At 39.1% G+C, this 26,787-nt stretch overlaps 1 protein-coding gene, 1 non-coding gene and 1 pseudogene across 5 annotated transcripts in view; all 3 read left to right on the top strand.

Annotated features, from left to right (window-relative positions):
* LOC118730651 (protein adenylyltransferase SelO) overlaps positions 1 to 22,545 on the top strand; it is a 53,579-nt gene extending 31,034 nt beyond the window's left edge. For all 4 annotated transcript variants that reach the window (XM_045587757.1, XM_036458727.2, XM_045587756.1 and 1 more), the window contains 7 exons: positions 731 to 775; positions 864 to 945; positions 1,046 to 1,138; positions 4,989 to 5,068; positions 5,822 to 5,865; positions 18,122 to 18,201; positions 22,418 to 22,545. In XM_045587757.1, the coding sequence (XP_045443713.1) occupies positions 731 to 775; positions 864 to 945; positions 1,046 to 1,138; positions 4,989 to 5,068; positions 5,822 to 5,865; positions 18,122 to 18,201; positions 22,418 to 22,540 (547 nt within the window). In that variant the 3' untranslated portion in view covers positions 22,541 to 22,545. The remainder of the gene's footprint in view (positions 1 to 730; positions 776 to 863; positions 946 to 1,045; positions 1,139 to 4,988; positions 5,069 to 5,821; positions 5,866 to 18,121; positions 18,202 to 22,417) is intronic.
* LOC118706931 lies at positions 8,416 to 9,582 on the top strand (annotated as a pseudogene).
* Positions 22,546 to 26,308: 3,763 nt separating the features above from the next.
* Positions 26,309 to 26,440, top strand: LOC118710751. The gene has a single exon (XR_004985515.1). It is a non-coding gene; the product is annotated as a small nucleolar RNA SNORA76 (small nucleolar RNA).
* The last annotated feature ends 347 nt before the right edge of the window (positions 26,441 to 26,787 follow it).

The raw sequence follows: 26,787 nt of genomic DNA, 5'->3' as shown, positions 1-26,787 counted from the left end.
TGAATTATTTTTAGCCTAAGAAATTTTAAAAATATACCAAAACATACACATTTATATCAACATTTATCTGTAATCTAATTATATTTAGTAGTATTTTCAGGAATGACATGGTATGATTTATACTATATCCAAATCTTTGAGACAATAAATTTGTATTGATAATTTTCTCTGTGATCTATAATAATAAAAGCTAATTAGACTGGACAGCCAAACCTTCTGGACATCATTTCAGATGTTCTTCCTAATGAAACTGTGGTGGTGGGGCCAAGACAGAGGCGGTTAGGGGCTATCAGGCAGGCAGGCAAGTGAGCAGTTAGGAGCTTGCAGTCCCGGATTTGGAGAGGGTCGGGTTGAGGGAAACTGCCCCCTCCTCTAGTATGATATATAATTAAATCACTAAATAAGAATCAGTAGTGCATAGTCTAATGTTATTTAATACATGAGAAGGTTCTTTTTGTTCTTGTAGAATGTAATTCAAGAATGCTAATTTTAGCTGGTTTGGCTTAATAATAGAGCCTTGGCCTGTGGACTGTAAGGTCCCGGGTTCAATTCCAGTCAAGGGCACATGCCCAGTGGGGGGCATGCAGGAGGCAGCCAATCAATGATTCTCTCTCATCATTGATGTTTCTCTCTCTCTCTCTCCCTCTTTTCTCTCTGAAATCAATAAAAAATATATTAAAAAATTATAATTTTAAACCAAGGTTTAACTCTTCCTTTTTTCTTCCTATAGTGCCGCTCAGATTCTTGAGGGATATCCAGTTCTCTATTACACAAGGTTTGTCCTTTTTGAATGCACATGTTATGGCATCCTGGTTGGTAGTGAGAATTTTAATAACATATTAAATTGACATTTCTTCTTTTAGATTTAGAGAATTGTTCAAAGCCAAATTGGGACTACTTGGAGAAAGGAAAGGTGATGATGATTTAATTGCATTTCTCTTACATGTGAGTTTATCATTTAATCTCTTTTTCTGATTAACATTTGAATTACTAATTAACATCTTCTCAAAGAACTGAGATTGATAAGTATACTTATTTTCATTAGCTCATGGAAAAGACAGAAGCTGATTTCACAATGACATTTCGGCAGCTCAGTGAGATTGCTCAAAGCCAGTTACAGGAGCTCCACATTCCTCAGGTATTCATTAGTGACATTTGGCTTTTTTAACTGGATTATTGAGGTATAATTTATATTCCATAAAATTTCACTCCCCTTAAGTATACAATTCAGTGATTTTTTTTTTTTACTAATTTACATATTTGTGCAGTGATCACAGTGCAATTTTGGAACAATTCCATCGCACCTTGGTCCTTTGTGCCCTCTTGCAGTCAGTCTCTGCTTCTACGCCCAGCTCCCAGCAGCTCCTAATTTATTTTCTACGTCTCAAGGTTTTCACTTTCTAGACATTTCCTATCAATGGAATCATACAATATGTGGTCTTCTGCATCTGCCTTCTTCACTTTGCATATTTTGAGGTTCATTCATGTTGTAACTTGTATCAGTAGTTCTTGCCTCTTTATTTCATTGTATAGACAGACCACATTTTACAGATGCAGTAGGGCCATTTCCATCTTTGGATATTGTGAATAAATACTGCTCTGAACATTTGTATACAAGTTTATGTGTGAACATATGTTTCATTTCCCTTGTGTATATTCTAGGAGTGGAATTGTTGGATGGTTTAGTAAATTTGTTTAAATTTTAAATTTTAAACTGTTTTCGAAGTGGCTGCACTTAATTCACTTTAAAAAATATATGTTGCCGCCCTAGCCGATTTGGCTTAATGGATAGGTGTTGGCCTGTGGACTGAAGGGTTCTGGGTTCGATTCCAGTCTAGGACACGTACCTGGTCGGGGCACATGTGGGAGGCAACTAATTGATGTGCCTCTCCACTCTCTAAAAAAAAAAATCAATGGAAAAATATCAAGTGAGGATTAACAACAACAAAAAAAGTGTATATGTTGCCTTTTCATTTCAATTACAATACATTGAATATATTATTTATGGAATAACATGGGTATTGCCAGAGATTTATATCTATTATATATTTTTAGAAACATATATCTGTTTTTAAGGTCTCAGTCTTATATATTACAGTTATTGTTTTTATCATTGTTTAGATTAAAAACTAGTCTTATTTTTTTTTAATTTTAACTTCTTCATTATCTTTCATGACATTCTCTATAATGTTATCTTTTTATAATTCAGAAGATATTTAGCCTCATTTATGCACTCATTCAACACATACTTATTGAGAACTCACTGTTCTTGACAGTTTATTCTGGGATAGGAATTCTAGTAAATATTTTACAAAATAAGAAAAATTTATTAATAATATAGTAACAGTAATAGCTAACATTTGAGTCCTTATTAGGTTCTAGACACTATTCTAAACATTTATATATAAAATCTGTGACATAACATATAAGGTAATACCATTGTGATCTCTATTTTACTGATAAAGAAATGGAGGCATAGAGAGATTAATTAGGTAACTAGTGCCAGGTCACACAGCTAGTAAAAGTTTGGATGGATTAAAATACAGGCAGCTTTCCCCAGAGTTCACACTCCTAGTAATTCCCAAGCTCTTTTTCATTTAAAAAAAAGGATGGACCACTTCTTTCCTCAGTCTGTTGATCCAGGCCGTCACCAATGGGAAGTATTTTGGGCTAAGTCATAAAGTTTGGGATTAGAGTCCGGTGGAGTTTTCACAGTCTTTTTCATGCGTATGTTTAGGGGGAAGTATTCTGTAGTGGCAGCAGATTAGGTGCTTCAAATTCAGGATTCCCCTTTGACAGGCTGTGTGAGTTTGTACACGTTACTCAGTTTCTCTAACCCTCACTTGTTTCATCCTTCGTATAGGATTAGTAATAATGCCTACCTAATTGGTGCTCAATAATGTTGTCTAACAGTAGAGATTTCAGACTTCTGTTATTTCAGCATAATCTCCACATGGAGTTTAAAGGAAGGTGCCATGATAGAAATTATACTACCAGAGGCTTCATTTAGCTCTGACCACTTATTTACAACTATTTTAAAACAAAAATAGCTGTCAGTGTCAGAAATGAGAGTTAAACTAGTGTTCTTTGAAAAAGAAGCATAGAAGTGTTATTGTAAAGATAGGTATGGACCATAGTAATTATAAGAACAATTATCTTTCTCATGGGCATGGATAGCCTTAAATTACATTTCAAGGAATGATTTGAATTAAAAAATGTCTACCTACTCAGTGGGAAATACAGAAAAATGTTAACCAATAAGAATCTTTGATATAATTGAAAAAATTATTAATGATGAATCTATCAGAACTAATTATCATTTAATATGTAGAAAACTGAGATGAAGTAATGTTAAAGTGACTTCTTCAAGTCTTTGACAGATATCAATAGTTAAATTACTAAGAGTTGGGAAAATTTAATTGTGAAGAGCACATTACACTTTTAATCATTTAAAACAGTTCATTTCTGTCTTTGGAATATGAAACCTTTTCAACCCCCTGACTTTTAGGTGGAGCTAATTGCTCATTCTTTTGTGTTCCATTATCCTTCGTTTACACACACACACACACACACACACACAGACACACACACAGACACACACACACACACACACTAGAGTACTAGAGACCTGGTGCATGAAATTTGTGCATGGGTAGGGTCCTTAGGCCTGGCTGGCATTCAGGGCTGATCAGGGCCTTCCAGCTGCTGGCTGGGGCCTTCCTTCTTTCCGCACAGTCTCCTCATGGTCAGTGCGTGTCATAGAGAAAGATCCATCTCCTGGTTGAACTCCTGCAGGGACAATTTGCATATTAAGCTTATATATATATATATATATATAGATAGATAGATAGATAGATAGATAGATAGATTCCTATAGCACTCATATATATTTATAAATATGTATATTTTAAAAATGGAATTGAATATTTGTTTACACACTTTCCTTAAATACAGGGACCATGTCTTTTGTTTCCATTAATCTTTGCCAGAGGATATTTTTTCCATTGCTTTGCAGAGAGTGAAAGGGAGGGAGGGAAGGAGAAGAGAGAAAGAGAGAGAAAAGAGAGAGAAAAGAGAGAGAGACAGAGAGACAGAGAGAGACCTCATTGTGAGAGACACATTGACTGGTTGCCTTCTGCAACCATCCCAACCAGCGGTGGGGAACAAACCTGCAACCCAGCAACTAGGAACAAACCCTGGGTGCGTGGGCTGATGCTCTAATCACTGAGCTACCCCGGCCAGGGTGGGACATGTCTTACTAATTTAAAAAAATATATATATTTTATTGATTTTACACAAAGAGGAATTGAGAGGGATAGAGAGTTAGAAACGTCGATGAGAGAGAAACATTGACCAGCTGCCTCCTGCACACCCCCCACTGGGGATGTGCCCGCAACCAATGTACATGCCCTTGACCGGAATGGAACCCGGGACCCTTCAGTCCCCAGGCTGACTCTCTTCAGCTTTGGCTTTTTTTTTTTTTTTTTTTTTTTTAAAGTCTTACTAATTTTTATATCCTTCCCACCTAATAAAATTCCTAACAATAGTTGATGTTGCATAATTATTTGTTAAATGAATAGATGACTAAATAAAATGCAGTTGCAAATTAAGTTATTAAAAGTAAATTATTTTAAGGAAATTCCATATTTAAAGGAAAACTTGGTAATACAAGTATTCATGTGTATGTAATCTCTATTGGTAAGAACTTTGTATATTTTTCATTTCTCTTACATCATGCCATTACATGGATGTCTATGAATTAGAGTTTTGGAATTGAATTATATATATTCATATGTATATATATGTTATACACACACACACACATATCTATGTATATATATATATTAGTATTTATTTTTAATATATTTCTACTTGAAATAGTATACTTTAAAAATATGGATAATATAAGAATGTAATTAAAAGAAACACGGAGTTAAACCGAACAGACATTAATAGAATAAGCAGTCTAATACTATATTTTCATTTAGCAATTTTGGGCACTGAAGATGATTTCAAAACATGAACTCTTTCCTGCCTGGGTGTCCCAGTACCTTGTGAGACTGAAGAGGTAAGGTAATCTAATGATTTATAAAAAAGCATGTGACGTATTAGATACTTTAGCTGAGTCAATCCATGAGGTCCCTCCCTTTTCGTTTTTTACCATTACCTTCACTCCTGGGCACCTTGCACTGGTTGAGGCGTCTGTAGTAACACATCACCCGCGAGGAGCGCACTTTTCTGTTCACCTCAGCTCTCTAATGACACAGTTCCCCGGCTTCCTAAGCCCTGTAGCCGGAGAACTCCTCAGGCTTTTATCCAGTTTTTACTTATTGGCACATCTTGTACAATTTTAAGAAGTTACTTTGTTTTGTAACAAATGAATTAGAAGCAACAAACAAGAAAGAGTAAAGGAGTTGTAGGTAGACGCAGCTGAAGAAAACCACAGGACACACAGGAGCAGTTTAATGGCCACTGACATCTATTTATAAAGATTACTTTGAGTAATCAAGAAAAAGGTAAAATATTTTCGGAAAACTGTTTAAGGTAAAGAAAGATTTCAGCCAATTTTTACTATTTTTAGACAAATATTTTTAGCTTGCAAAAGTAAAAGGTTTGGTATTATCTAAAATAATTAAACAAAGTAATATTTTATATGTTATTCAACTCAGTATTTTCTATATTCCTTTTAGATAATGATTCAATGTGATTAAAATTTTTGTTTTCAATATTTGTCTTATGAAGTAATTTCTACCCTTTTGGAAAAAAGATATATTTTGGAAAGATGATAGATAATTTTGTCTTTTGTTTTATTTATTTTCAGTAACATGAATGATTCAGATTTTGAAAGAAGAAAGAGAATGATGAGTAAGTAATCACTTTGATGTTTTAAAAACTTTAAATAATTACATAAAAGCAACATTTTAAAAATCAGAAGTAATTACGTGAGGGAACTGAGTTTTTTTTTAAAAAAAAACTAGAAGAATTCTAGATGAATAAATTTAGTTGAGATGAAATATCATTTATGAACTTTCTAATTCTAATAGGTGATTTTTAAAATTAATATATATTTTTGCTGATTTTTTACAGAGAGAAAGGGAGAGGGATAGAGAGTTAGAAACATCAGGAGGAATATTGACCAGTTGCCTCCTGCACGCCCCCTGCTGGGGACTGAGCCTGCAACTCAGGCATGTGCCCTGACTGGGAATTGAACCTGAGAACTTTTAGTCCATGGCCCAACACTCTAATGTTGGGCCACACTGGTCCTGGCCAAACTGGTCAGGACTCTAGTGTGTAATTTTAACTCAGGGTATGAAAACTCTGTGTTTAATAAATTTGCATACTGTAAGTAATATAGTCTTAATGTAATCTTAAAAGATGGTGGAGATATAGGAAAATGGCTTAGGTTATGGTGGAAATAACATGAGTTTTAGAATCTGGCAATTGAATCACATCTTGCTACTTAAAAAAAAAAAATCTTTATTGTTGAGAGTATTACAGATATACTCCTTTGATCTCCACATTGCTTTCCTCTACCAGCTTCCCACCCTGCCCCAGGCCTTCACCACCCTATTGTCTGTGTCCATAGGTAATGCATATATGCATATGAGTTCTTTGGCTAATCTCTTCCCAACCCCATCCCCCCCTTCCCTCTGAAATTCTTCAGTCTGTTCCATGTTTCCATACCTCTGGTTCTGTTTTATTCATTAGTTTATTTTGTTCCTTAGATTCCTTGTTTGTTTACTTGATTTTTAGATTCAATTGTTGATAGATACATATTTATTGCCATTATATTGTCCATATTTTTAAAAAACTTTTTCTTCTTCACTGCTTTTCTCTTGTTGCTTTTAAGATTCTCTCTTTAACTTTGGCATTTTAATTATGATGTGTCTTGGTGTGGGCCTCCTTTGGTTTGGGACTCCCTATGTTTCCTAGATTTGTAAGTCTATTTCTTTCATCACATAGGGGAAGTTTTCTGTCATTATTTATTCAAATAGATTTTCAATATCTTGCTCTCTCTCTTCTCCTTTTGGTATCCCATAATGCAGATATTGGTATGCTTAAAGTTGTCCCAGAGGCTCCTTACACTATCTTTGTATTTTTGAATTATTTTTTCTTTTTGCTCTTTTGATTGGGTGTATTTTGCTTTTTTATATTTGATTCTTGGAATCCTCTACTCTACTATGGAATCCCTGTAAATTGTTCTTTATTTCAGTTGGAGTATGTTTAATTTCTGACTGATCCTTTTTCTTTTTATAAAATTTTAAATATATTTTATTGATTTTTTACAGAGAGGAAGGGAGAGGGATAGAGTTAGAAACATCAACGAGAGAGAAACATCTATCAGCTGCCTCCTGCACCCCCCTCACTCCCTTCTGGGGATGTGCCCACAACCAAAATACATTCCCTTTACTGGAATCGAACCTGGGATCCTTGAGTTTGCAGGCTGACGCTCTATCCATGGAGCCAAACCAGTTAGGGCTGATCCTTTTTCATATATTTGAAATTCTCACTAAGATCCTTGTAAATCTCACTAAGTCCTTTGAAGCTCTCATTAAGATCCTTGAGCAACCTTTTAACCATTGTTTTGAACTCTGTATCTAGTAGTTTGCTTGCTTCCCTTTCATTTAGTTCTTTTTCTGGGGATTTCTCATGTTCTTTCATTTGTGACATGACTTTTTATCTCCACATTTTGGGTGCTTCCCTGTGTTTCTGTGTATTAGGTGGATCTTCTATGTCTCCTGGAATTGGTAGAGTGGCCTTGTTTAGTAGGTGTCCTGTGGGGCCCAGTGGATCAGCCTCCCCAGTCACCTGAACTGGGCACTAGGTATGCCCTTGTGTGGGCTGTGTGCACAGTTTTGTTGTAGTTGAGCCTTGATTGCTATTGGTATCACAAGGAGGAATTGACCTCTAGGCCAATCTGCTGTGAAGACCAGCTGCTACTAGAGTGGAAGAGCTGCTGTGCAGGAGACACTGCTGTGGAGCAGGTCTTGCTTCAGTGGGGCTTTGGTGCTTACTGAGCCTGCCTCTTGAGTGTATTGCTTGTGGATGTGTAGAGTTGTAATCTGCTATTGTCTGAAGCTGTCCATTGGGTGCACTGGCTCTGTCTCCTGGGAGGTACAAAGTCAACCATTGCCTGGGGCCATACAGCACAAGATACAGAGCAATCTTCAGATGGCTGCTACTTGTGTTGGGCTTAGAAGTACACTGGCAAGGCCAAGCTGTCTTGGGCCCCTTATTGATAAGTATGGGTCTTGTGACACCAGCTGCTGCTTGTTTGAGAGATTTTAGGAAAGTCTGAAACCTGAACCAGCATAGACCATTCATATGGAAAAGATGCTGCAAATAGCTGGGATATTGTATGGGGTGTGATCTCAGGAAATTATCAGGGTGGAGCAAACAGTGTGAGCCAGGCTGATGGAAATTCAGATCTGGCTGCCAGGCAGCAGTAGGGGGCTTGTGTGGCATGTAGCCAGGACCATAGAGGGGAAGAGTGGCTGCTGCAAGATTGTGGCGAAGGATTCAGAGTGCATCAGGGTATTCTCTAAGGATGCCTACACCTGGAGTTACATCCCCACCATGTTTGAAAACTACACTGGGAGTTTTAAGTAGACAAGTGCCGCATTGTGCTCAACATGTGGGGTACTTCAGGTTCCTCTTACTGTGTTAACATCTGGCCCCTGGCCTATCCTGATTCAGATGTTGTACTCATCTGCTTAGTGACCAGAAACATGGCCAGTCTCCTCAAGAAGTGGCAAGGGGAGACTCATGAGTTTTGCCCTGATGCCAAGGTTGTGCTGGTTGGCTGTAAAATGGACATGGGGACCAACCTGGCCCACACACTGAGGGAGCTGTCCAAGCAGTGGCTTTTCCGTTACACGAGAGCAGAGTACTGAGCTGGCCAGGCAGGTAGGGGCCGTGTTCCACGTGGAGTGTTTCTCTTGGTCCTCTGGGCGCAGCGTCAGGGCTATCTTCCACGTGGTCACAGAGGCCTCCCACAGGTAGCTGCGCCATACCGACTCACTCCAAGTACTGCAGCGATCTGCTAGCTGGCAGGCTGCCAGACCAGGGGACCTGGCAAAGATACACAAGGATGAAGGTGAGATATACAAGGATCAGTCCATGAGTTGCAGTCTTATGGGAGGAGCTGGGGAGGGCCAGAGGGTCAAGAGGAGTGGGGAAGGGCACAGTTGTTTCCCTGCCTGCAACGTGGCTTCCTGACCTTCTGACTCTAGCTAGGACTTCAGGGCAGTCTGAGTGAGCAATTCTCCCAGGCAAGGAACCCGGAGGCGGAGTTTCATTGTTCCCTGCATCTTCATCCTCCTCCTCTCCACAGTAAGTTGAGGAAGCTAGCAGGTGAGGTATTTGGGTCAGAAGCCGAAGCCGGGGTGGGGCCGTGAGCTTGGGGAAGTTGCCATCCAGCAGTGACCTTGGTTGAGTCTCAGTATATGAAGAGTGCCTTCGCTCCCCACCAGTGGTCCCACTATCCTGGTCCTGGCTTTGCTCCCTAAGGGAGTGTCCATTCCATGACCTTCCCTTTTCCTCTCCTCTCACCTCTACAGCATTCTCACTCATCCCAACCTCCAGGCAACCTGCACTAAAGTAAAAAGCAAATTGAGAAACCCCTTCCCCCTTATCTACCAGTTCCAGTTCCTCCCCCCCCCCCCCCCGCCCCAGCAATCCCAAAATAAAGTCCCTGTCGTGGGGGAGGGGAGGATAAAACATGCATTCAATACCTGACTATTTAGTAAGGGGCACTGACCTCTTTTTCCTTAGATTGTTAAGTTAAAAAATGACAACAGCCAACACAATAGCCATCTGGTATGAATGATTCAGAATTATATCTATTTTTTTTTTTGTCAGACCTGCAAAAAATATAACATTTTTTTTTCTGGCGTGTTGCAGAATTTTATTAATTGGTTTGTGTGCACTATGAGATAGAAAGGTTGAAAATTGCTGTGTTAAAGTGATAGCTTTGTTATAGATAAGCTGCCAGGTGGCACAGGAAAATAATTAATCAGGCACTCAGGAGTCAGAACAGGATCCTTTAATGACTCAAGGAGTCAGTCTCCAAATCCTGAGCGATGAATATGGACGCAGCTTTTCCTTTATGCCCTTAGTTCCTTTGTCCTCTAAATATGGATCAGGCTTCCGGACTTCTCGCGGGCTTTGCAGCCCTCCGTGAATTGGGATGGGGGAAGTGAGATTACACCCAGAGTCCTGACTGGCGCCAGTGCTGCCAACACCCTCGGGATTGTATATATTTCATGGCTTATGACCTCTGTAAAATGGGAGTATTCCATGAAACAGGTTCTGCAAGGCAGGACAAGCATCAAGAATGAAGTTTATCAGCAAGCAAGAGTATGCGTCAGAATGCAGATTACTGGCACAGATTCAAAATGCTAGCCCACAAATGTCTTATTTTTCCTTCCAGTGTAAATTTATTAGGTGTACCGATTAATAATGCGGACTTTTAAAAAAATATATATTTTATTGATTTTTTTTTGCCCCCCTCCCTCCCACACATACCCTCCCTCCCCAGAGTTTTATAACCATTGGTTATACTTATATGCATGTATACAAGTCCTTCGGTTGATCTATTATCTCCCCCAGATCTTCCTCCCCTCCCCGCTGTAATTTGGCAGTCTGCTTGTTGCTTTACTGTCTCTATATCTATCTTTTGGTTCATCAGTTTATAATGTTCTTTATTACCCATAAACGAGTAAGGTCATGTGGTGTTTCTCTTTCAATGATTGGCTTATTTCACTCAGCATGATGTTCTCCAATTCCATCCAGGTTGCTGCAAATGATGAGAATTCCTTCTTTTTAATGGCAGCATAGTATTCCATTGTGTAGAGGTACCATAGCTTTTTGGATCCAATCATCTGCTGATGGGCACCTAGGCTTTTCCAAATTCTGGCTATTGTAGATTGTGCTGCTATGAACATAGGGATGCATATATCCTTTCTGATTGGTGTTTCTAGTTTCTTGGGATATATTCCTAGGAGTGGGATTACTGGGTCAAATGAGAGTTCCATTTTCAGTTTTTTTGAGGAAACTCCACACTGTTCTCCACAGTGGTTGCACCAGTCTGCATTCCACCAGCAGTGCACGAGGGTTCCTTTTTCTCCGCAACCTCGCCAACACTTGTCATTTGTTGATTTGTTGATGTTGGCCATTCTGACAGGTGTGAGATGGTACCACATTGTTGTTTTGATTTGCACCTCTCAGACAATTAGTGACTTTGAGCATGTTTTCATGTGCCTTTTGGCCTTCCTTTTGTCTTCTTTTGAAAATATTCTATTTAAGTCCATTGCCCATTTTTTAATTGGATCATTCATCTTCCTTTTATTTAGTTGTATAAGCTGTCTGTAAATGTTGGAGATTAAACCTTTATCAGTGGTATTATTTGCAAATATGTTCTCCCACACTGTGGGCTTTCTTGTTGTTTTGTTGATGATTTCTTTTGCTGTAAAAAAAGCTTTTTATTTTGATGTAGTCCCATTTGTTTATGTTCTCTTTAGCTTCCATTGCCCTAGGGGCAGTATCAGTGAAGAAGTTCTTTTGGCATATGTCTGAGATTTTGCTGCCTGTGGATGCTTCTAGTATTTTTATGGTTTCCCATCTGATGTTTAAGTCCTGTATCCATTTTGAGTTTATTTTTGTGCATGGTGTAAGTTGGTGATCTAGTTTCATTCTTTTGCATGTGTCTGTCCAATTTTCCCAACACCATTTATTGAAGAAACTGTCTTGACTCCATTGTATATTTGTGCCTCCTTTGTCAAATATTAATTGAGCATAGTGATTTGGGTTGATATCTGGGTTCTCAATTCTATTCCATTGATCTATATGTCTGTTCTTGTGCCAGTACCAGGCTGTTTTGAGAACAGTGGCTTTGTAATATAGTTTGAAGTCTGGTATTGAGATCCCTCCTACTTTACTCTTCTTTCTCAGGATTGCTGTGGCTATTCGGGGTCTTTTATTATTCCAAATGAACTTTTGGAGAGTTCTTTCTAGGTCAGTGAAAGATGTCGTTGGTATTTTAATGGGGAGTGCAATAATGTGGTTTTTTTTTTTCTTCAATAGATGGAGTTACACATATGCTGATATATGTACGATTTGCTATGCATACCATTTTGTTGTATTGACAACAAGCTTCAAAACTTCATATGCCAAATTTTCTGAAGGTGTTAACATAGATATTTTTACACCTAAAAATGTCGAATTACATGCTAAAAAAAAGAGCATTTGCGGGAAATTTTAATTCATTATTTTGAAAAAATATGCTGCTGAATACTTTGGGAAGCTTATGGTGAACATGCTTTATCTCAAGATACTTGTGAATACTGGTTAAATGCTTTAAAAATGATAATTTCGATGTGAAAGAAAAAGAATGTTCAGGTCAACGAAAAGGTTTGAAGACCAGCAATTACAAGCAATATTGGATGAAGATGCGTGTCAAACTGAAAAACAATTTGCAGAAAGATTATATGTTGCTCAGCAAACAATTTCCGATTGCTTACAAGCAATGGGAAAGATTTTAAAGGAAGGAAAATGGGTGCCACATCAACTGAACGAAAGACAAATGGAAAACCAAAAAGTCATCAGTAAAAGATTGCTTCAACTACATGAAAGAAAGTCTTTTTTTTTTTTAACATCGAATTGTGACTGGTGATGAAAAGTGGATTTATTTTGAGAATCCCAAATGCACAAAATCGTGGGTTGATCCAGGTCAACCATCACCATCTACTGCAAGGACAAATCGCTTTGGAAAGAAGACAATGCTCTGCATTCGGTGGGATCAGGAAGGTCTGGTGCATTATGAATTTTTAAAACCAGGTGAAATCGTTAATACTGATTGCTACTGAAAACAACCAATTTGAACCACACTTTGATCATGAAATGACCAGAGTGTTCTAGAAGACATAGCAAAGTAATTTTGTTTTATGATGACACACATTTGAAATCAATTAAAGACAAGTTAAAAGACCTTGCCTGGGAAGTATTGACCCACTCGCTATATTCAGAGTTCCTTGCTCCTTCAGACTACTATTTGTTCTGATTGATGGCACACACACTTTCTGAGTAGCACTTCAAAACGTGCAAAGAGAAAAAATCCAAGATGGCTGCTCAGGTAGACATCTAGCCGCAGCCACACACAACAATTTCAATAAAATACAACTAAAATATAAAATGGACATTACCCAGAACTACAGGAAAGTCGACTGACTGGAAATTCTACAACGAGAAGCAAGGAGAAAGCCAGAAGGAAGCACGGAGGAGCTGTAAAACCCTAAGGTACGGAGACATGCGGCATGTGTGGAGAGGACAGAGCCGGAGAGGAGGGAGGCTGGCTGGCATTCTCTAGCAGGAAGGAGATAAAAGCTCCGACTGTGCTGGGCCCCAGTTCCAACTGCTCTGAACCCCAGTTCTAGGCCAGACCCAGGCTCAAACAGAGGGAGCTGGGCTGTAAGGCGGAACCAGGGGTAGCGGCAAAAGGAGGTCCCTAAGGTGCGCACATTGCATGCAGAGAAGGGACAGTTGGCTGAGCCGCGGGATTGCCCTGGTGGGAAGGAGACAGGGGCCCTGGATTGCTCTGAATGCCACCTCCAACTCCACTTCCAACTGAACTGAACCTCAATACCGGGCTCATTGGGGGAGAGCCTAGACTGTTTGGTAGCAGGCGAAAATCGAGGGCACCTTTCTCTCAGAGGCACTTGCAAGGAGTACTGAAGGACCCTGAGAAACACAGATTCAGGAGCCACATAGGGCGGGGCTGATGGAAGCCAAGGCTGTAGGCTCCACCCTGAAACCCTGCCCCATTAGGAAAGCTGGGAAAATGCCGAGATGAAATAGATCACAAATGAAAAAAATGGAGGACAAAAAGCGACTGAATATAGAGTTCAAATCTACGCTTAAAAGGTTTTTCAAGAATTTCCTAGAAAAGATCGATAAGACCTATGAGGATATGAAAAGGGATCAACTAGAATTAATAAGGAATCAACAAGAAATGATAAGGGATCAACAAGAAATAAAGAATACATTGTCTGAAATAAAAAAATATTATACAGAGTCCTAAAAACAGAATGGAAGATTGCAAGAATCAAGTCAAAGATTTGGAACATAAAGAGCCAGAAGACACTCCTCCGCAGAAGCTAGAAGGCAAGAGAATCCAGAAAATTGAAGATAATGTAAGAAACCTCTGGGACAACTTCAAGCGAACCAACATCAGAATTATGGGGTCCCAGAAGATGAGAGAGAGCAAGATATCGAAAACATACTGAAAGAAATAGTGACAGAAAACTTCCCCCACCTGGTGAAAGAATTAGACTTACAAGTCCAGGAAGTGCACAGAACTCCAAACAAAAGGAATCCAAAGAGGACCACACCAAGACAAATCATAATTAAAATTCCAAGAGCAAAAGACAAAGAGAGAATATTAAAAGCAGCAAGAGCAAAGCAGGTATAATAGTTATCTATAAAGGAGCACCTATACGATTGTCAGCTGATTTCTCAACAGAAACCATGCAGGCCAGATGGGAATGGCAAGAAATATTCAAGGTGATGAATAGTAAGAACCTACAGCCAAAGATAATCTATCCAGCAAAGCTATCACTCAGAATCGAAGGTCAGATAAAGAGCTTCACTAATAAAAAAAAGCTAAAGGAGTTCATCACCACCAAACCAGAATTATATGAACTGCTGAAGGGGGTTCTTTCAGAAGAGAAAGTAAATAAAGATAAAAATTATGAACAATAAATACGTAACTATCAACAAGTGAATCTAAAAACCAAGGAAATTAAAAAAAATATCTGATGAACAATATTAACTATGGAAGGGGAGTGAACTGATGATTCTTGGGGAAAAGGGGAGAGAGGGGGTGTGGGAAGAGACTGAACATAAACTGTACCTATGGATGAGGACAATGGAGGGTGGGGAAAGGGCAGAGGGTGGGGTGGGAACCTAGTGGAGGAGAGCAGTGGAGATGGGGGGGGGGAACATTTGTAATATGAACAATAAAAATTTATTTAAAAAAAATAAATGATCTGAAAAGAAATATACCAACATTATCTCTAGATAATAAAATTATAGGTGTCTTTGGAAAACTAAAAAAAAAAAAAAAAAAAACGTGCAAAGAAGTGGAAAATTGGCTCTCTGAATGGTTTGCCTCAAAATAAGAAAAGTTCTATTTGGACAGATCCACAAATTACCTGAAAGATGGGGGAAATGTGTAGCTAGCGATGTGCATTACTTTGAATAAAGCACTTTTGATTGTTTCTCTTGAAATTATCGTGTTATCCTGGATTACAAAATCTACATTATTAATGGGTACACCCGGTAAATAGTGGCCTCAAGTTCATATTGGAGACTTGAGCTTTGGTAGAGTAGAATAAAAGAAATTTTCTACTTTATCCCTTCTCTTGGGCATCAAAAAGAGAAAGGAGAAAAAGTTGAATATGCTAACTTCAAATAATTTTTCTTAAAATTATTTTAATAAATACTTAATAATTGAGTCAGATTTATTTTAATTTATATATTTTTTATTTTATTAAAGAAATGATAACTCAAACTACAATTTTCCAGCTTCATTGCCAGCCCATTAGAGATTAGTTGAACTTAATAATTTGAAGTGTTCAGCTTTTGTGTGTGTGTGTGTGTGTGTGTGTGTGTGTGTGTTTGTGTGTGTTCAGCCTATGCTGAGTGCTTCCACAATTTTTATTGTATGTAGTTGTAATTTTGTTTAAAGATGGCCTATGTATATTTTGTGTGCAGGGGTTTTTATTTTAAAGTAATTGTCTATGAACTCTTTAAATTTGAAAAATGCAGGCTTGTAAAAAGAATAAAAGACATCTGTATTCCTAAAGATAATTATTATTTACTTTAAAAAAATATATATATAGCCCTGGCTGGTTTGGCTCAGCAGATAGAGCACTTGCCTACAGACTGAAAGGTCATGAGTTTGATTCTGGTCAAGGGCACATGCCTGGTTGCAGGCTCAATCCCCAGTAGGCAGGTGATCAATGATTCTCTCTCATCATTGATGTTTCTATCTTTCTCTCCCTTCATCTCTGAAATCAATAAAAATATATTAAAAATACATATATGTTTTTATTGATTTCAGAGAGAAGGGAGAGGGAGACGGAGATAGAAACATCAGTAATGAGAAAGAAGCATGGATCGCCTGCTTGCAGCATGTCCTCCACTGGGGATCGAGCCTGCTACCACAATCTGAATAGGTGCTTTGCCCGGGAATCAAACCATGATTTCCTGGTTCATAGGTGAACAATCAACCACTGAGCCATACTGGCCAGGCACTATTTAATTTTTTATGTGTTTTCTTCTAGTCTCTCTTTTATGTGTGTATTGATTAGGAGAAAATGTAGTAGTAATCATACAGGGTTATAATTTAAGATTTTTTTTCCCCACTAGAAATAAAATAAGCTGCTTTTCTTGCTGCTTCATTCTTTATAATGTAAGATTTTTAGTTGTTCCATATAATACTTCTTTGAAAAGATATATAATGTTTTACTTAACCATTCCCCTTTATTAAGATTTTAAGTGGTTTATAGTTTTCCTTAATAATACAATATGAATAATATTTTTAATATTTAAAGTTGTCTCAGTAGACTATATTTTTAGAGAATTTGAATTGCTGAGTCCCAGGACACTTATTTATTTATTTATTTTTAATTATCTCTCATATCTTATGAGATCTTTAAAAATAAGTTGAGCCCAGCCAGAGTGGCTTAGTGGTTGAGCATCAACCTATGAACCAGAAGATCAAGTTTGGATTCCTAGTCAGGACACATGCCTGGGTAGTGGGCACAATCCCTGGTGGGGGGCATGCAGAAGGCAGCCAATCCATGATTCTTTCACATCATTGATGTTTCTATCTCTCTCTCCCTCTCCATTCCTTTATGAAATTAATAAAAAATATATTAAAAAAATAAAGATAGATAAAAAGTTGAAATGCAATTTGTTCCTTCCATTCAAGTCACTCGGATAACTGCTGACGAGAACCACAAAATGGTAATTTCTGTAGGCCTCTAGAACTTCCCTTATATCACCCAATTGATAAATTATTTTGGAAAAGTCTCATCTCAAATAAAGACATAGTTTCTGGAATTGTTCTACATGTGCCATTGTTACAATGCATTTAATATTGTTACTGTAAAAAATATCATTGTATAAAGAGTTTTGCCTGCAGGTAACCTTTTTTGTATGCTCTTGGCAGCATCAGCACTAAGCAGTCCTCTTTATGTCAGACCTTAACTCTCCTTTTCACTTAGAATAAAGGGCTTAATTCAGATGAACTCACTACTTTCTCCATACTTTATGAAATGCTTAGCAACTGAGCATAGCAAAATAGGCAACTTAATGCTGAAACACTGAAAAGAAAAAATGTTGCTCATAGTGCTCAGAAAGTACCATCAGGTAAAAAAATACTGCACATCTTATATAATAAAAGGGTAATAAGAAAATCAATTGAATGGCAGAATAACTGGTCACTATGACACGCACTGACCACCAGAGGGCTGACGCTCAATGTAGGAGCTTCCCCCAACCCACAGGCCCCCATCCCCGTCTCTCAATTAGGGCCTGTTGGCCAACCTCTGAGCTCCTTCCTCCTGCCAGCAGGCTCTGATAGCTCGATAGGGAATAGGGAGCCAGAGCTGGGTGGTGGTGGTGGATGTGGGCAGCACCAGCTAAGGTCACCCCACACACAGTGGGTGCCCAGTGGTGGGGGGTGGGCTGGCGAGCAGGCAGGAACAGCCAATCTCTCGGTTCCCCCCGCCCGCCCAGCCTGCAGGCTCCAATCGCCCGATCGATGATGAACGGGGAACTGGGGGTGGTTGGCAGCAGGGACAGAGCTGGCTTCCAGCAGCCGGGGAAGATGGCCCTGATCGCAGGCCAGGCCTAGGTACCGTGTCCATGCACAAATTTCATGCATTGGGCCTCTAGTTGTTTATAAACAGTCAAAATTGATTAATGCTGGTAATTTTTCTCATTAGAGACTTCCAGCAAAGTTATTGAATATTATCTGATTTCAGCTGTAATTTCAACAACCTGTGTTGACCTAATAATTTATGATTCCAATAATTGCATTCCCCTCTTGTTTAAGCTGTTAATCCTAGATACGTGCTGAAGAACTGGATGGCAGAGTCTGCAGTGCAAAAAGCAGAAAGGAATGATTTTTCAGAGGTAAGGACTTTTTTGCATTTATTTGTATTAATTTTAACTATGTCACATTTAAATTTTTTATTTTATTTTTTATTGTTGACAGTATTACAGATATCTCCCATTCTTCTTTAATCTCCCTCTGCCCAGCCCCTGCTGACCACCCTGGTCTTCACCCTATTGTTTGTGTCTATTCAGGTCCTTTGCCCATTTAAAAAAAATCTTTATTGTTGACCGCATTGACCCCCTTCAGCCTGCCCCGCCTCCCTGCCCCAGGCCTTCAGCACCCTATTATCTGTGTCCATGGGTTATGCATATGTGTATACAAGGTCTCTGGTTGATTACCCTCACCCACTTATTCTCCTCCACCTTCCTCTGAGATTCCACACCAGTGTGTTTTTGATGTCATATATTTTATTCTTCATTCCTGTCTGGTTCTTTTTTTAAATATAAGACTTTATTGTTCAGATTATTATAGTTGTTCCTCTTTTTTCTCCCCATAGCTTCCCTCCATCCGGTTCCCACTCTACCCTCTGCCCTTCCCCCCCTCCACTGTCCTCATCCATAGGTGTACGATTTTTGTCCAGTCTCTTCCGGCACCCCTCACATCCTTTCCCCCCAAGAATTGTCAGTCCACTCCTGTTCTATACCCCCAATTCTATTATACTCACCAGGTTATTCTGTTCATCAGATTTTTTTTTATTCACTTGATTTTTAGATTCACTGTTGATAGATATGCATTTGTTGTTCATAATTTTTATCTTTACCTTTTTCTTCTTCCTTTTCTTAAAGAATACCATTCAGCATTTCATATAACACTGGTTTGGTGTTGATGAACTCCTTTAGCTTTTTCTTATCTGTGAAGCTCTTTATCTGCCCTTCAACTCTTGAATGTCAGCTTGGCTGGGTAGAGTATTCTTGGTTGTAGGTTCTTGCTACTTATCACTTTGAATATGTCTTACCATTCCTATCTGCCTGCATAGTATCTGTTGAGAAATCAGCTGACAGTCATATGGGTCCTCCCTTGTAGGTAACTAGCTGTTTTTCTCTTCCTGCTTTTAATATTCTCTCTTTGTCTTTTGTTCTTGGCATTTTAATTATGATGTGTCTTTGTGTGGTCCTCTTTGGAGTCTTCTTGTTTGGGGTTCTCTGTGCTTCCTGGACTTGTAGATCTATTTCTTTCACCAGGTAGGGTAAGTTTTCTGTCATTATTTCTTCAAATAGGTTTTCAATATCTTGCTTTCTCTCTTCTGGCACCCCCATAAATCAGAGGTTGGTATACTTGAGGTTGTCCCAAAGGCTCCTTACATTATCTTCATATTTTTTGGATTCTTTTTTCTTTTTGCTTTTCTGGTTGGGTGTTTTTGCTTCTTTGTATTCCAAATCTTTGACTTGATTCTTGGGATCCTCTAGTCTGCTGTTGGATTTCTGTATATTATTCTTTATTTCAGTTAGTGTACGCTTAGTTTCTAGTTGGTCCTTTTTCATATCCTCGAGGGTCTCATTATATTTCTCAGAGGTTTCTAGAAGTTTCTTGAGTAACCTTATAACCATGGTTTTCAACTCCATATCCAGTAGTTTGTTTTCCTCTATTTCTTCATTTGTGACCTGTTTCTTTGTCTCCACATTTTGGCTGCTTCCCTGTGTTGATAGGGTGGCTTTGTGTGCTAGGTATCCTATAGGATCCAGTGGCTCAGCCTCCCTAATTACCTGAGGTGGACACTCCTGATGCACCCCTTTGTGGGTTGTGTGCACAATCTTGTATTAGTTAAGCCTTGATTGCTGTTGGTATCACTGGGAAGAATTGACCTCCAGACCAAATGGCTGTAAAACTAGTTGTGTCTACAATGGGAGAACTGCTGTGCTGGAAATACCCTTATGGGACAGGACTTGCTTCAGTGGGGCTTTGGTGCTCACAGAGTCTTCCCCCCGAGTGTGTCTGGTGTGGTCTCACTTTGACCACTGGGTCCACTGGCTCTTGGATCTCCAAGGAGGTGCATAGTCAACTTTTTCCTGAGGCCAGCCAGCAGGAGCTACAGAGATATGCAGATTCTTCCTTTTAGTTTGGGGTTTGGAGGTGCCCAGATGAGGCACAGCTGTGAAGCAGTACAGGCTGCTGACGAGCCTTAGGCCTTCTTTTAGAAGCTCTGGGGTTCTTTGACCCAGTTGCAGTTCGTTAGGTTAGGTTGCAAAAGGCCAGGCCATTCATATGCAAACCTCTCTGCACACAGCTTGGGAGGGGTTGTAAATTGGGTGGGGTGTGGTCTCAGGGAATCACAGGGTGGTGCAAGCAGCAATGGTTGCCTGTTGGCCCTGCCCCAGATAGGTCCCTGGGTCTCTAGTGTCCCGCGGCCCTGTGAAGGAACAATGAATGCTGCAACCACCTCTGAGAGAAAGCCACCCTTGTGTTCCAGTCCAATACCAGACAGTCCAGTTTCTCCCTGTCTGAGTCTGGGTCTCCAAAATCTCACCAGTACTGGAATTCAGAGCAGTCGGGAGTTTGTATCTCCCTCCTGATTGAAAAAGACCACAGTGTACCCAGTTGCCAGCCCTTTTCCACACACACCTCCGTAACTTCACTCTTCTGCACCTCTGCACCTACTACCAGTCTATATGTGCTTTTCTCTTTCCAAACAAACAAAAATACAACAACTCAGACACAAAGTATGGTGATTACCAGAGGGAAAGGGGGGTGAGGGAGGTGGAAAAAGATAAAGGGGAGATAAAAGGTGATGGAAGAATAATTGACTTTGAGTGACAAAGACACAATACAAATACAGATGATAAATTATAGAATTGTACATTTGAAACATAATTTTGTGAACTAGTGTCACCCCAATAAATTCAATAAAAATAAAAAAGCAATATCCATTGTCAGGGCTATAGGTGTAGTTTCTAGAGTCCCCACGGGAGACCTGCCTTGAGAGCACACTAAGAAAGCCCTAGGGATTCTATAAGGGATTTACAGTTCTCCCAGGCCAGAAGCTATTTTTCAGTCAGTAGCAATGTTGTGTGGTGATACAGTTGATGTACCACCTCACCTCATCAGGTTACCAGAGACCTGAACCTAGAAGTACATTCCCATGCAGGAAAGGAAAAAAAAGTTTATTTTGATAAACTTTTTACATGAAATCCTTTACATATAACAACTTATGTTTACCTTTTGCTTCAAACATTTCTTGAGAATCCACTCTATGTGAGGTGCTGTGGAGAAGTATAGAAATTGATTCAGGGAGCTTTCAAACTAGTAGGTGAGATCAGATAGATTTAAGACTGACTTTTATAAAAGGATGTGTATAGAAAATACCTGGGGAGAGCTGAAGAAGGGCTCTAAGATGGATGACCACTCAGTCTTTCTATTTAAAATATTGGTAGTATAGTAGTCTACTCTATTTGATCTCTGGGCTTTACTTTCTTATTATAATCATCCACTGTTTTCTACAACAACTATGCATTATCTTCATAACTCAAGAAAGTAATAAATCCACTGGGAACATAGTTTAAATTGAGTATATTACTTCAGGTGTGCAATATAATGATTCTATATTTGTACATATTGCAAAATGATCATCACAATAAGTCTAGTTAATATCAATCACCATACATGGTTATAAAAATCTCTTTTTTCCTTGAAGACTTTTAAAATTTACTCTCAGCAGCTTTCAAATATGCAATATAGTATTAAATATAGTCACCATACTGTACATTACATCTCCATGAATTAATTATTTTATAACTGGATAAAAATATACATCTCCCCCTAGAATTATTATTTAAAGAAGTGTGCTCTTTGATATTTCAGTTTATAACCATGGGGCAAAATTGTAATAGTTGTTACTTAAAATTTCTATTGTCCCACAGAAAGTTCCTTAAGTACTTGGGGCAAAATGAGGAAGCAGTCTAAGTTGGAATCATGCCCTTGATTTGGAATGATTGAAAATTATTGACCTTGTTTTATTTTTGTTAATATTTCAGAAAATTATAATCCTTTAGCTACTGTGAATTTTAATAATTAGGATATATATGTAGTCTTCATGACACTACATATTCACTCTCCTGTTTTAATATAAAACTAGTACTTAAGGGACTTTCTGTAACAACTATAATTGAAGTTTTAATAAAATGTAAAATGTTTTAATATTTTCAAATAAATTTAAAACTTACCTTGTTAGAAATTTAGAAAATTAATAATTGTCCTAAGGGAGAAAATCTATATTTATCTATTTAAATTGTTTACCAGGTCTATCTTCTGCAGCAAGTTCTTCATCATCCTTTTCAGAAGCATTCGGCAGCTGAGAAAGCAGGCTACTCCTCACCTACTCCTGCTTGGGCTAGGGATCTCAGAGTTAGCTGCTCATCTTGATTTGGGAAAAAGAAATTAAAGAATACTTCTATCATTGAACTTAACATAGAATAATTAATTTGATAAATTCTTATCTACATTTTGATGAAAATCCTTAATTTAACAATGATTATATATAAAAATATTTTTTAACCAGATAAACTGGGCCTATTCTTTTTAACATCTTTGTGGCCACTTTTTTCCTAATTAATAACTTTAATGGAATAATGAAGTGTTTTTGGTAAATCATGAGTTATTCTCAATAACAGAAACCTTGATAATATTTTAATCAATTTGTAAGTGTTCATTTAATACTTATGTACTCAGTACTTTGGGACACATCTAATAAGCATAATAGTTTCATTGTACTCTAGAGATTTGTTTTGTCTATTACAGTAATTCTCAAACATTTCTAAAGAAAAGAGCTTAGTTTAACGAACCTCATTTACCATTCAACCAGCTTATTAATCATCAATGCATGACCAATCTTGCTTCGTCTACACACCTACACACTTCCCTCAAGTTCCTAGTTACTATTTTAATTGAGGTATAATTTATATATCCCCAAGTATATTAAAGCCCTGCTGGTTTTTCTCAGTGATTAGAAGATCAGCCCACAGACATAAGGGTGTTGGGTTCTACTCCAGTCAAGGACACATACTTGGTTTCAGGCCTGATCCTTGGCCCTCATCAGGGCACATGTGGGAGGCAACTAATCGATGGGTCTCACATGGATGATTCTCTTTCTAAATATCAATGGAAAAAATATTCCAGGTAAGGATTAACATATTAATACACACAAGACATTCTAAGACATTGTTTCATTTAGTTTAAAGATATTTCTGTATGCATCTCCAAACATTAATAATTTAAACACAGCCGGCACCAGTTTGGCTCAGTGGAAAGAGCGCCGGCCTGTGGACTGAAAGGTCCTGGGGTTCAATTCCGGTCAAGGGCATGTACCTTGGTTGCGGGCACATCCCTGGTAGGTAGTGTGCAGGAGGCAGCTGATTGATGATTCTCTCTCATCGACATTTCTATCTCTCTATCACTCTTCCTTCCTCTCTGTAAAAAATCAATAAAATATATTTTTAAAAAATCAATAAAATATATATTAAAAAAATAAATAATTTAAACACATACCCATGATAGCATTATCATCTTAAGAGAATTAACAACTCCCTAATGCATGAAACCAAATAGCCAATTTTCAATTTCCTTCCATTATTTTATGTTATCATAAAAGAATAATATGCAAATTGACCACACCTTTGCTATACCCACAAGCCATGCCCAACAGCCAATCAGGAGCAAGTATGCAAATTAACCCAACCAAGTTGGCTGTGGCCACGGAGAGAACAGGAGGCTTGGGTTTCCCTGGCAATGGAGGAAGCCGAGCTTTCCGCATGCCCTGGCCTGCTTTGGCCTCTGCTTAAGGCTATAAAGTTTCAATTATAGAAGATAAATAAATCCCAACAAAAATGGCAGCAGCCATGGAGCTGGAGAGAGTGAAGCTTAAGTTTCCCCTGGTGATGGAGGAAGCCAAGTTTCTGCCTGCCCTGGCCTGCCTTGGCCTCCATTTAAGGCTACAAAATTTCAATTATGGAAGATAAATAAATCCCAGATACCAGGGCCTCCACTTGGGTTGCCAGGGGTTGTGGCTGGCCTGCAAACCACCACAGGCCCCTCACCCAGGCTGCCCCATGCCCCAAGGGAACCCCCACCCTGATCTGCGACACCCTTCAGGGCAAACCAGCAGGCCCCCACACTTGCACCATGCCTCTATCCTATTTAATCCTTCTATCTAATAAAAGAATAATAGGCAAATTGATCATCACTCCAACACACAAGTGAGATACATTCCACTGACTTGGAAGTCACAGGGAAGATATGTACATGTAGGCAGGTATTCTAAATTCTTTTAGGTTAATGGTTATGAATGTACTCAAGAACAGTGAAACGTTTTACATCATTTCTAGTCAGAATACTTCAATATTTTACCTAAAGCGATCAAGATATCATGACAATAAAGTAATAAAACTACATCTGTGGTTAGAAGTGAATACACGGATCACACCAAGATATCTGTATGTTTCCCTTAGGGCAAGTACATATAAGTACTTTTAAGTTTTTTTTTTGTGTTTTTAAAATCTGGTCACATCTTTTTTCTTGCAATTTTTTGTTTAGTTTTGGTTGAAAAACAAAAACAAAAACAAAAACCAGATAATTTATTCTGTAGTGTTTCCCAGTCTGTATTTTGCTGATTGCATCTCTATGGCATTGCTTAACATGTTGCTGAGTCCTTTATCTCTCTATAAAATCCTAATATGCAAATAGTTCGAATGGTGGAACAACCAAACAACTGGTTGCTATGATGTGTGCTGACCACTAAGGGGCACACACAGAGTATGGTGGTCATTGGCCATGGCGGGATGATGGAGCAGGTGAGTGAGGGTGCCAGACCAAGGTGGGGTACTGGTTGCTGTTATCAGGGTGAGCCTCTTGTGGTTACTGAAAATTCTTTGCTCCTGCATGCCATGGTTCCTACTGCTGGCGCCAGCCCTGCTTGCACCCACTGCCAGTGCTAGAGACACTACTTACACCCGCTGCTGGTGCCTGGCACCAGCCCCGATTGCTTGGCACCATCAGTGAGTTCAAGTGGTGGGTGCTGGCCCCAATCGCCCCTCAGGTCTTCTCCACCTCCCCCTTCTCTTGAGCGGCCATCAGAGCTGGCAGCCATCTCTCTCACATGCTGATGGCGATGGCCCCTATCACCTCTGAGGGCTTCTCCACCTCCCCCTGCTCCTGAGGGGCGATTGAGGCAGCAACCATTACTCAAATCCACTGACAGTGCCAGCTCTGCTCGCACCTGCTGCTGGGGCTGGCCCCAATCACTCCACACGACGATGAGTGCGAGCAGGGCTGGCTCCATCAGCATGTGGGAGCAGTGGCAGCAGTGAGCAGGGCTGCCAGCAGAGAGGGGACCAGGGGCCACAGTGGGAGGGACCAGGAGGAGGTATGGAGGATGGGCTGAGACTTACCCCTGTGCCCACCGCAGCCTAGTGGCCCACATGAATTTGGGCCCCTAGTATTTCTATAAATCTAGAGCTTGATTCAGATTCATATTTATTTGATAGAAATACTTGCTATCAGGAGGAAAATGTTATGTACTTCCACCAGGTCTCTTTTTGTAATATCAGTACCATTGATCCACAGATTCAATAAGATTGTTGATGACGACAATCTAATCCTATCATTTATTAGGAATCCTTCTAAAAAGGAAAACTTCCTATTATTAATTATTTGGTTATCCTGAGATACAGAAAGGCAAACTAATGAGTGCGTTTCCAAGCATGTTAGTGCCAGTATGAATCCTTGAATTTAGGCATATTTTATATTTTATACAATTACATTTATTATCTTTACTGATGTACAGAGTGTTCCATGTTTGGCCAGTAAGATTTTATTCATACTGGCTCCTTTAGACATAATCCTAGAAGTTTTTGATAACTTCTTTGTTTTCTGGGGTGTCAGATGTTTCAGGTTCATCCTATATATTTCTTACCTTAACCCTGAAATCAATTACTAGCAATGTAAAGAAAGAAGTATAATTGATGCGCAAAAAATGGAAAGAAAATGGAATCATATGAAATGCTTAGCTCTTTGGCAAGTGATGTCAGGAATGGCAGTATGAGATCCTCTTGGCCTCTCACCTTGAAGTTTTCACAATTTGAACAGTTATAACTCAACAAAGAATTACCCTGCTCAGCACAAAAATACACTGGAGTCGCGCTGCCTTTGAGCCCCTGCCGCGCCTGCGTGTGGCGCTGGGGGTCAGGCTGCAGCGCCAGAGCAGTTGCTTGCGCATAACTGGGGCCTGCGGCGCTCTGCCGGCGGCCCTTTTAACCGAGAGCGACACCGCGGAAAAAAATTAATTAATAATAATAAAAAAATACACTAGATAGACTATGCATTGAAACATCTAAAGATGGATAAATGAAACAAAAAGGGCAGACCAAAAGGGAGACTGGCTGATAGAGCCAAGGATGCAGGCTGGCATCTGGGAGCTCACAGCAGGATTCAGGATCTGGAGAAGGGGCTACACATAAATGGATACACTACACAAGAAATATAAATTTAGAAGGCATGGGGAGACCTTACTCTCTAGGAGTAAGGAGCCAGGCAAAGACCTTACTCTCTAGCGGAGAGGTTCCTTGAATCTCCAGACCCATAGCTTTTTATTTTTATTTTTTTATTATTTTCCCCCT

Source organism: Pipistrellus kuhlii, unplaced genomic scaffold, assembly GCF_014108245.1.
Source record: "Pipistrellus kuhlii isolate mPipKuh1 unplaced genomic scaffold, mPipKuh1.p scaffold_m20_p_1, whole genome shotgun sequence".
NCBI lineage: Eukaryota > Metazoa > Chordata > Mammalia > Chiroptera > Vespertilionidae > Pipistrellus > Pipistrellus kuhlii.
This window is presented reverse-complemented; position numbering and strand designations above follow the sequence as displayed.